This window comes from Typopeltis vanoorti, chromosome 8, assembly GCF_054136105.1.
Source record: "Typopeltis vanoorti isolate ZY-2024b chromosome 8, IOZ_Tvanoo_1.0, whole genome shotgun sequence".
In the NCBI taxonomy this organism is placed as follows: Eukaryota; Metazoa; Arthropoda; class Arachnida; order Uropygi; family Thelyphonidae; genus Typopeltis; species Typopeltis vanoorti.
The window spans coordinates 120776966-120789467 of NC_143556.1; the positions used below are offsets into that span (position 1 = coordinate 120776966).

Consider the following 12502-nt stretch of genomic DNA (forward strand, 5'->3'; position numbering starts at 1 on the left):
CAGATGAGCACTCATCCTCCTTGAGGCATTCTCACTAATAACACTTTCACTTATCAACATATTAGCATTTATTAAGTCTTCATTGAGCTCACACTTTGCAAACACTCTGCTTCCATGCTTGTTAAATACCCACAATTTATTTATATAATCCATTGAGTATATATAGCACACTTCACATTTTACGAAATGACTGATATCAAAATTAAATTCCTGCATGGGCAAAGTCACTGCCATCTTTGCTTTGCAGTTACCATACTAAGTTCTAATTTTAATGAATTCGTAAACAAACTTAAGCCGAAAATCCCACACACTAATAACACTGCATGTGCACAACTTTTACAGCAAGTCTGACTCATGAACACAAACTTATTTACTATTAATTGTTCAAAAAAACTTAGCTGAATCCAGAGCCTTCTTTACACACACCGCTACTTCTCTTGTGACACTATTGACCTCTGTCATATTATACTGATGGGATTATGCTAGAAGAAACTGATCAGATTATGGATATTGGAGTGTTAGTAGATAGCTAGTTGAAGTTCAGGGATCATGTAGCAAAGATTGCAAATACAATTCAAAAGATAATTGTAATTCTGAAATGAACTTTTACATGTAAGGATGTCATTTAACATAAGGATGTCACTTTTCCTCTTTACAATGCCTTGATAAGACCACACTTGGACTATCGTGTGATTGTCTGGTCTCCTGATTTCCGTCGTGATTCTGATATCAGGATCACAAAATGATATCAGGATTGTGGAATACTGATTATGAAGAGAGATTGTGAATTTATATACTGCAGACACTAGCAAACAGGAGAAAGAATGATATGATATGATTGAGACTTGCAAACCTCTCAAAGGGTCTTCAGTTGATGGAATTTTTCATTTTATAGAGGATGGGGAAAGGACAAGAGGGCATTCTTGGAAGTTGAGAATGAATGCCGCTAACAAGGGGATGAGGCCTAGATTTTTCTCTCATAGGGTGGTGCTTGATTGGAATGGATTGCCATTGGATGTTATGTGTACTGGCAGTATGAATGAATTCCAGACTAAGTATGATAGCTGGTATGTTAGTAGAATAGCAAATAGTGTGTAGTATGTGTTCTTGACTTCAATCAGTCCCTGACTCCCTGATACCATGAGTTGTCTTGGTCTTGCACTTTGTGCAGGGTCAGCTAGACTTGCAACACTTGCAGGTGCAAACTTGACTTGTTTGTCTGTTTGTTTACTTGGGAAATGGAGTAAAACCAGGTTTAAAATAGCTTGGTATCTTTAACATTTATTATACTCAAGGTAAAATACTTTCTACATACACACACACACACACACACACACACACACATATATATATATATATATATATATATATATATATATATATATATATAATAATATATATAATTTTATTGTATATATAATAAAAATAATTATATATATATATATGTTGGAGCTCCCACTGGCTACCCAGCATGTCCTTCTATCGAGCCTTCTATCATGATGTATCCCAACTTTACAATAAAGGAAAACATCATTTCAGAATTGTAATGAGAGACTGTAATGTGCTAGAATTGGTATACAACATTCAGATGAAAGCTCAATGGGAAATTTTAGATATGAGATGATAAAGGAGCAAGGTTAATAGAATTTGCCGAAAAAAGAAAACCTGTAAAGAAAAAAGAATACATCATGAATTCTTTTTTTCAAGAAAAAAACACAGGAATTGGACATGGAAAAGTTCAAATAGTAAAACTAGTGAAATTGACTTTGTCCTCAACAATAAGAAAAACATCTTGTTTTCATTTTCAAGACTGCTCTGTTTTAAACGCCTTCAACATTGGAAGTGACCATCGTATGGTACACAGTAAGATTCAAATAAACAGCCAAAAAGAAAGAAGAAAACGTTTCAAAGATCAAAGCAAAACATAGATGTGCACAAACTCAACATTAAAAAAAAGATATATTCCAACATGAATAAACAATAGATTTAAAAATCTTATTATAATGACAATTCTGATCCTCAGAAAGTAATGACATTATTACCCAAAACCTTTTTTTGAAGAAACAAAATACTGAACAAAATACTCAAAATTTCTGAAGAAACAAAACAGCTGATGAAGAAACGGATTAAAATGAAACAATCAAATAACCTACAGAATCCAATTGAATGCATTGAATCATGCAAAGCGATCAGAAAACGTATCACAGAAGAATTTAAAAAAATTCAATTGTAAATTCATACAACAAACAATTGAAAACAACTGTAGTCTCAAAAAAGCCAAACAGTAATAAACACATGGTTGCAGTCAAACTACAAGATGGGACCATAACCTAAGATAGATATGCTATAGCAGAACATATTGAAGAATTTTACTCAGTATTATATCAGGACGATGAATTAAATGAAGAAGAAGACAACTACGAAATGGCTGAAGTACCACAGATTCTACCAGAAGAAGTTATGTGGAGCATCCGAAGCTTGCAAAATGGAAAAACTGCAAGTGAAAATGGAGTTATAGCTGAACTTCTAAAAGCAGGTGGAGAAATGATCCACAAACTCCTAGCAAAACTACTTACAAACTACTTTCAAAAGAACAAGCAGGCTTTCAAAGTGGCTTTAGTACAGTGGACCATTCACGTTATACAACAGATTATTGAATGGTGTAATGAATATCAGTTACCATTATGTCTTGGTTTTACTGATTATGAGAAAGCCTTTGATTCAATAAAAACTTGTGCAATATTTAAATCATTACAAAACCAACAAGTGGAGGAGCCATACGTCAGGATCATCAAATCAGCATGCACCAATGTCTCAGCAGCAATTCATTTCAATGGAAACATCTGTACTCTGGAAATACAGAGAGGTTGGGCTAGGCATGTTGCTCGAAGACAAGATCAACGATGGACAAAAGAAGTACTGGATTAGATTCCACGAGAGAAAAAACTACCACAACGCGCCGAACTAAATCACGGTTGATTGATGATATCATCACATTTGCAGGAGTGGCATGGGAAAGGAGAGCCACGACAGACAGTTTTGGAGTAATCTTTGAAAGGCCTTCATCCAGCAGTGGATCGACAATGGCTGATGATGATGATGTATATATATGAGCCTCCGTAGCTCATTCAGTATAGATGAAGCCCTTTGGTCAGAAAGAGCTGGGTTCGATTCCCATCCATGATATGAGAAACCTTTATCTGGTCTCTTTTGACTGAAGGTGAGTAAGCTGGTCTCATATGGAGGTTGGGATTTTTTTCACCTGGAAACTCGGGTTTTTTGTCCCCTAGAACAGGCAGACCTGCACATAAACACACTCATCTACAGACATAGGATAAACTGGGAGGCAAGGGCTAACCACCTTATCCTCAATACGGCAGTGGTTAAATGAATAGAAAATCCTTTAAAAGAAGAGGGAAGGAATAATAATATGAATATATATATAATAATAATGATAATAATGTTATATAGATAGTTCATATGATTGGACATTTTCACAGAGAGATTTTTTAGAAAGTATCACGTGATTGCATTAGATAATCATTCCAATAGCAGCTGTCAACAGAATATAGAATTGTGTATAGGAAATATAATTCATATTTTCATTTTTTTATTTTTTCAGACAAAGTCATTTATTTCTGATGTCCAGCAACTACAAGTGAGTGTCATAACTAAAATTTTCTCAAGTATAATAAATATTTGATCATTTAATGAGAAATAATTAATTATAACAAAATTACTTTTGACTCAGAATTTTGTTTTTGTAATAAATACACCCTCTGTCCAAAAATAAAAACGAACTTTTGACAGAAAATAAAACACAGGCCAATTATAATTATTCAAATCATTTATTTCAATCAATATACTCTCCCTCAGCTTCAATACAGCATTTGGCACGGTCAATTAATTCGTTAAATGAGTTTTTATATTTTGGGATACTGTTGAGGGCTGTGATTACTGCCGCTTGAACATTTTCAGTGGTGTCGTATCGCTTTTCTTTTATCGGCAAATGAAGTCGGAGGAAGAGAAAGAAGTCACAGGGTGCTGAGACTTAAAATTATAAACCAGTTCAAAGGAACAGCCAGTTCAGCAGAACACTCGTTTAGCATCTGTGCTGATAACCTATTAGCAAAAACTGAATTCACATTCAGTTTGTGTAACAGCTTTAGTACCTCCTCCTCATACATCTGAGTTTCTTTTGCCAATCAGTGGGTAGCACTGAGCTCTGTTGCACACACCACTCAGCCAGCCTGGCTGGCCAAGTGGTAGCGGATCCATTCTCCAGCCAGGGGGGGGGGGATTCGAGTCCCACCATGGCTATGGATATTTGTGATTGTCTGTGTAAATGGTGGTGGTTCTGTGGATGATGGCATTGGTGTAGTTGCAGTCTGTTGGTGGATTGAGTGGTGGAGCGGGTGCTCTCCCTCAACGAGTCTTTGGGCTCCCTGGAGGCTTCAAACAACAATAATAATAATACATATGTGTGGAGATGCTACCGATGTTTATGTGGAGAGGTTGAATAAGAGTAAGCAGTGAATGTTAGCTTGGAGGAAGTATGATATTCTGAAGGACTATGAGGCTTGTCTAAATCAGTCAGTGTTCTGAATAAGAGTAAAGAACATGGTATCATAAGTGCAGCAGATGTTGAGGAATATTGTGCAAATGTCAAGAAAGTGTTTGAAACTAAAGGTGGAAAAAAACTGTGCAATTTCAATATGAATATGAGATTACATGGGGTATCTGCTAATGTAATACAATAAAGTTCAAGAGAACTGAACACCAAAAAGGTCCTATGGAAAGGAAGCAAGATTAATGTTGATTAAGATCAGATTCAGGAACAGTGGATAGGAATATAATACTCAGTTTGGGATAACATAACTTTATGAAGGTGGGATCTTAGTAATTTAATCACTTTCTACAATAAACTGACTATGGCACTGGATTAAAGGAAATAACAGCTATGATAATTTTGCAAAATCATGCTTTATAGCTCTTTATTTGGATCACAGATTGATACTGGAGATGACAAGAGGAAATTATATCCACTTGTTTGTTGATGACGCTAACTCTTGGGAGGGCAATAGTAAATAAAGTGACAACACAGAATATTGTAAAGTTGGCAAAATAGAAAAATCACATGAATCTTGAAAAACACAAACTAAGTAGGTAATTGTCCCTCTTTATAAGGCCCTGTGAGATATATGACACATGTGGAAGATTATCATCAGATTTTAAAGATGCCAAGAAGGTGTATTCTTGGTTTAATCCTTTATCCAAGTGTAAGCAGTCATGAAGTGCGAAATCCGTGAAGTAACTTCACGACTGGGCAGCTCGTATACAGAGGCTAATGACTTCACATCACTTGCCTTAGTATCCCATAATGCAAAGCAATTAGCCGATCTCATACGGAGGTAGCAGGGTTTTTTCTCCCGGAAACTCGGGTTTTTCATCCCGCATACATACAAATCGGCCCTTCAGAACACACGCAATTTACAGACAAAAAAAATTACTATTTGTGGTGGTGTTGGAGGTGGGCGGTAGATGGCGTTGATTCGTAGTAGAGGTAAGGTGTAGAGAGAGTTGAAGATGTCCTCCCGCGATGATTCTTCGGACTCCTTGGAGGTATCAGGAATAATAATAATAATATCCTTATGGACTTGTATAATTCTATGTATTATGGGAACTACCTAGACCATTTTCAACCTTTATTGAGGTTTCATCAGTGGAAGCCAGACCCAGAAGTGATACTAGTGTTGAAGTAATGCAGAAGTTACATTTAAATATACAAGTCGCCAAAATGTGTCACACCTCATTACTAAAATACTATGGATTAGAGATAGATGTCGAGAGTTTTTACACTTGGTTATACTATAAATTAAAGATGCCAAGAAATTATATTCTCGGTTTACCAGTGATATAATTTCTTGGCATCTTTAATTTATAGTATAATATAGGATGTATGTTATGCATTATGAGATACTAAGGCAAGTGATGTGAAGTCATTAGTCTCTATACATGAGTTATCCAGTCATAAAGTTACTTCACGTGCAAACTTTGTTTGCTTACATTTAGATGAAGGATTAAACCAAGAATATAATTTCTTGGCATCTTTAATTTATAGTATAACCATGTTGAAAAACTTTCAATATCATCAGCTTTGTTTATCTAGCTTTCTTAGGGGACAAGGAAGTAATAGACAGGATTTAGAGTAGGCAACTAAGATGGTAATAAGTATGTGGAATGCTCCCTATAAAGAAAGGGTGAAACTGTGATTTATGCACAGTTTCACATGAGTCAATTCGATGGGGGTGGTGCGGGACATGTGAAAAATATTTTTTTTTCAATACATGACAGAACTTGACGGAGAGGAGAGCAAGCAAGGTCAGTGGAAGCTGAGAAATTTGTAGTTAGAAAGGACTTGGGAATCAGAATTTGTGTTTAGAGAGTCATGAATGAATAGAATAGAATAGGTTGATAGAGTTAATTGTTAATGATTGTCAGTGAATGAGGTTAAGGAAAGATATAGTAGGCATGGTGTGAAAAACAATTATTGTGGGTCTCCTGTGATGAGTCTTTTGACCTTATCAAAATGTCTACATTTGGTTGTCTAGCTGTAATGTTCTCTGTTAACAGCCTGAAGGTTCATGGCTTACAAAATTTGGTCGATAGACAGAAAAGGCAGTGTGATATATATGAGTTACTAAGGCAGTTTTTTGGGATAGATGCAGAAGAAATTCTTCAATATGTGATGGATGGGAAGAGATTGTATGTGAAAAAAAAAAAAGGGTCTACCTCCATTTAAGAACTAGAGTATGACAACTCGATTTTTTGTTTGGAGAATGATGAATGAGCAAAATGTTGCAGATGAGTTTAAGGAGAGGTATTATTATTATTATTATTATGAGGTATGAGAGACCTTGTGCGAATAATGGTTAGTGTGGGTCTTCCCATGATGTGTGCTTTGGAGTCCATGAAGAATTTTTTTTTTTTTATTGATTTCAAAATATTTATATATCTGCAATAATCATCTTAAGTTACATTCCAACATGCTATTTTACAAAGTACTGCAACTGACCGATCTCCAGATTATGGTTCATTTTCCACATCAGATTTCTATAAAAAAAAAATTCAATAATTTTTATTATTAAAATTATGATTATATATTAGGCGTTTACAGCACATATTGTTCTGGTTTTATAAACAATGAAATTCATACAAAATTTCCTCCTTTTTGTATAATATATTAATAATAGTTACAGTATTTGGTAATTTATAGTTGTGTTTGAATAAGATTTTGTTTTTACAGTATTTATACAATAACAATAAATTATATATATATTTCTAATTTTTTTCTTTAGTGTAATTAAGCACTGCAACTACAGCACTTAAGTGTAATAAATAGATTTTTTTTTCTTTGTGTTTACATCTCGGTTGAGATATAATGTCTCAGCTTGCATCCTCGCAGCTTTTCAGTGATCTTATCTGGGGATGACACTGATTAGTTATGGTTTATTGGTTTGATTGCTGTAATGGATGTAGGCTGATGATGATGCATACACGCAGGGACGCATGCATTCACGTGTGCACACACACACACACACACACATGATAAATTGGAGTTTCATGATGCATCACTGAACTAGAAAGCCTGAACTAGTATACTATGTTTCGTTAAGTTTGTGAGGTTGTGTAGGATGGGTATTTTTTTTTTTTTTGTATTATGTCCTTAAGGCTGTTGTAGTTTATAAGGTTCCTGTATTCAGAAGGTAGTTTATTTAACATGTCTGGATGAAGAAGCTTTGAGTGGGCTTTCTGTAGTGATTATTATATTTATATGTGATTTATAATTAGTTGTCTGAGGTCTTGTTATACAGTATGTATTTCTGGCTGTCCTGTTCTGTAGTTGGTGTCGAAATAATATTTTAGCATAGCTGTATAGTGACATAAGTGTTTTGCTGTTAGTATGTTGTGTTCCGACATTGCAGTGTATAAAAATCTGGTATTGTCTCTTTGTTTCCAAAAGATAAGTTTTATCATTTTGTACTATAATGATATCTGTTTAGTTTGTAGTGTGCAGAACGCATACATTGTTATAATGTATCTTAGTATATTTGAGCATAATGCTTTGTATATTAGTGTTTTCAGGCATGTGGGAACTATGTATTTTAACCTGTAGAGTTTGCCAGTTATTGTTCATAGTTTGATTTGTAGATGGTTTATGTGGCTACTCTAGTTCATATCTACATCAAAGTAAATTCCAAGATGTTGTATTGTTTCAACCTGAATGATGGTAGTGATTTTACTGTTTTGTGTGTTTTTTATGTTGGAGAGTGGGTTATATATATGTATTATCAACTGGTTGAGTCATTGGATTTCTCAACATCATTAATTATCTCTTGTCAGAGTTTAGGTGTATGGAGTTTTATGGTGAGCCAGTCTATGAGCAGATTTATGCCATGCTGCATATTTATTTGAGCTATGTTAGCATTATTATGGATGGATATTATAGCTGTATAGTTTGCGTATTGGAAGATCTTGCCTTTAAGAGGTAGCTGATTAATATTGTGCATATAAATGTTGAATAGAGTTGGGGAGAAAGCAGCTCCTTGTGGCACTTCACAGGTTACTAGTAGACCTGTATTTCGGTTTGACCCGATACGTATGATCTGTTTTCTATTTTGAAGGTATTTTCTAAACCACCTCTGTAGAGGCCGATCTATTCCAACATGTGTTAGCTTTTCTAATAAGGTTTGATATGTGAGTGGGTTAAATGCTTTAGTCAAATCAATAAAGACGACCATGACAATTTTGTTTTTATTTAAGGCGGTATTAATTACATCCGTAAAATCTTCCAAGAGAGATGTTGTTCCCTTATTTTTCTGAAAACCGTATTGTGATGATTTGAGGATAATATGAAAATTCTCTGCATATGTTGTGAGTTTCCTTAGTACGATCCGCTTCATATTTTGATAGATAATTGGTAGTGTTGCTATGTGTCTGTAATTATTGATTGAAGTTCTTTTTCTGTCCTTTCTTTTAGTGTTACACTTTTTACAAAATTTATAAATAATTTAAAAAAAAAATCAAAAATAACAATTGTAATAATAGAAATAGGACATCACTGTTACTGGAAGGAAAACCATCTGTAAGCAAGAATATTTATTCATGTAATCAAAAATTAAATTAGCTTGATGTAATTTTTTTTTTTTTTTTTCACTAGAGGTCAATGCCAGTGAGTAGCATGTGATCAGATCATTGTTTCTCTAGCTTACAGTTTTAAATGTAATGCAGCTTGTCTTGTATATTTATGTTTGCTCCAATGATGATCTTGATATGAGGATCGGAATGTTGGGATAATAAAAAGAGTTATTCTAACACAGTTGTAGAATCCATAATTTCTTTTTCTGCGTTTGTATATGGGTGTGATTATGGCCATCTTCAACATACTTGGTATTTGTCAATTTTAAATATTTTATCTATTAATTTTAGTAGGATAGGGCCTAGGCTAGTTTTGTGTTACTTGATATCCTTTGGTCTTATATCATTGATTCCTGGGATTTTGTTTAGTTTGATTTGTTGTATTACAGAGAGATGTTCTGCTTCTTTTATGTGTGGACAGACTTATGTGTTCATCGAACATGTTGTTTATTTTTTAACAGTATATATTAGAACACAGAAACTAAGTAAATAATTAATTTATTAACTTATTGCTGATATTTCGCTGGTGTTATAACCAGCATCTTCAGAGCACAAAAACGCAGTTTGTCACAATACGTGAGATTATAACAACACGGTGTAATCAACGGACTAGTTAAACAGAATTGTAGCAGCAACACAAAGACTAGAGTCCTGATTTTTGGCACCCTCTATCTGGAAAAAAAAAAAAATCTGTAGCTATCACATAAGACTAGAGTCCTAAAAATAAAAATAATAATAATAAAAAAAAAAAAAAACAGTAGTTTTTTTCCTTAAGATGACTGTCTCCCAGATCTTAGGCAAGTTAATACAGCTATATTTGTTAAGATTTGGAGTATGTTTCAGGGCTTCTGTCACCTCTAAGAACAATCTCTCTGACTTGTAAGAGCTTCTGTGTAGTACTTTTGTGTTTTTCCAGTTGATCCTGTGTGCAGGGGTATCGAGAGCATGGTCTGCTAGGCCCGACTTGCCATAGTGATAATTCCAGATGTATCTTTTGTGTTCGCTGATGTGGATGTTCACAGTTCTTCCTGTTTGACCGTAGTAGGCTTGATTACAAGAGCAGGGTACTTGGTAGACACCTGGATGTGATAAAGGGAATACTCTCCTTGGGTGAGCAGATAAGGGTTGCTAATTTGCTACATGGTCTGAATGTAGTGTGTAGTTTATGTTTATTAAGAATTCTTGAAATCTTATCGAATGTGCCTTTAATGTATGGGATGGTGACTGTTTTGTTGTAGTTCTCTGTGGTGGATGGTGGGAGGGGATTTCTTAGGTTTCTTAGTTTCTTAGGTTTCTTAGTTATAGTCTCACGTATTGTGACAAACTGTGTTTTTGTGCTCTGAAGATGCTGGTTATAACACCAGCAAAATATCAGCAATAAGTTAATAAATTAATTATTTACTTAGTTTCTGTGTTCTATTATATACCATTAAAAAATAAACAACATGCTTCTTTAATGGTTGGGAACCATGATGTCTGTTTTGCCAAGTGCAGTTTTGAGACTGGAGGAATATTTCTCTGTAGTTTATGGACGGCATCTACAAAGTATTGGTTAAAGTTATTTGGTAGTTGTTGGGTAGATTTAGTGGCTTTCATGAAGCTGTGCTTTATGGTTTCAGAGGCGGTGGTATTGGGAGCACAATCTAGCATCTTGTTGATCAGATGCCAGGTTTGTTTCATGTTATTTTCTGTGGAGGTTAATTTGTCTCTCTGTAGTAGTTTCTTTTTGCATTTCTTATTTGCATTGTAAGGTGATTCCTTGTTATCTTATATTTGGTTTTTAAAGCTGCATTATTTGGATATGACTTGAATTGTTTCCATAGGATGTCCTTTCTGTGTATACCTATAATTATATTTTGTGTTATCCAAGGATTTTGGCTGTTTTTGAATGAATTCTGACTTTCCTTGCAGCTTTCTTATATATTTCGTCTAGTGAGAGTTTAATATCATTGTATAAGGTGTCTATTGAATCCGCTGATGCCATGTGTTTCTAGTAGATTTTTTTCCTTCTTCTTCTTCTTCTTATTATTATTACACCCAAGACCTCATGGACTCAAAGATTCATCTGGGAGGTTGATTATTTCTTTCTCTATTATTGTTTTGTGTTGCTTTTCATATGTGGAGCATTCCATGGATATTGTCGTAGTGAACAGGTTTAGAGCTTTGAAGTAATGGTCTGGTATTTTGCACTTTATGACTGCTGCAGTGTAACTATTTGGTAGTGTCCGAATGTTTATATGAACTAAGCAAGAAGCAGTGACATTTCCAACCATTTCTTCTCTAGTACATGATGTTATGGTATTAGGTTATACATAGATAGCATATCTAGTTATTGTACAGTGTTGTTATGGTTTTCGTTTGCAATATTTATGTTTGTATCACCGTTTATCATTAGGTAGTCAGTTGAGCATAATTCTTGGCGTGAAAGAGCCAGTAATTGAGTTTGTGCAAGAATTTTATCACATTTAATTTTGGTGGCCTATAAATAGCATTTAATATTAATGGGTGCTGTCGACTGGCGGTATTAATGATTTTGATGTAGAGGATTTCAACATACTCAGACTCATAAAAGTTTCTTTTGCTATTAATTTATGTTCCATAAATATTAATATTCAACCCCCTCTTTTTGATTGGTGCAGAATCTATGTTGTTGAAATGCTGGAATTTGGAATGCAATTGCTTTATCATTAGTAACAGATACTTCTGTTAGGACCAATATCAATAACACCAGTAATTCTTCAGATAAGCCTGTAACGTTAACCAATGTTTTCAGAAGCTTCTGATGTTAATATGCAGAATGGAGAGACCTCTTGTTTGAACTGTGTGTTGTTTCCATGCATCCAGTGAGTCAAAAGTACAATTGCTGATATATTCTGGTGTTATTACATCTGTCTGATGGTTCACATTAATTTTTTGTTGCGGTGAGGTTCTTATGGTTCTTCTAATTAGGAGTTTTTTGTTTTCACTGTGGCAGCCCATTTATGTCTTCTGAGCTTTTGATTTGAATCGACTTTGAAGTTTGTGACTTCCTCAAGAATATCTTGGCATCTTTGATCCAGAAAAACTAATAATTTTTTCTGTTTTTGCTTTTTTTGCTTGGTACAACAGATTCTGGTTGAATGGTGTTAAATACTTGGATAGGAAGATTGGTGTATAGCCTTGCAATTGTTTCAAGTTCTTGACAACTGGTATTTTCAGTTAGCTGGCTTTTATGAGATTGTCTCTTGTGGATTTGCTTGTAAGATGAGCTATGACAGGTGCGGGTCATGACATGCCCTGTTTTTTTGCTCTTCCTGGGAATCTG

At 34.5% G+C, this 12502-nt stretch overlaps 1 protein-coding gene across 1 annotated transcript in view; it reads left to right on the forward strand.

Annotated features, from left to right (window-relative positions):
• Cubn (Cubilin) overlaps window positions 1-12502 on the forward strand; it is a 2223842-nt gene that overhangs the window by 133625 nt on the left and 2077715 nt on the right. Inside the window, exon 3 of the mRNA XM_090396294.1 lies at window positions 3623-3658. Within this exon, the coding sequence (XP_090252420.1) occupies window positions 3623-3658 (36 nt within the window). The remainder of the gene's footprint in view (window positions 1-3622; window positions 3659-12502) is intronic.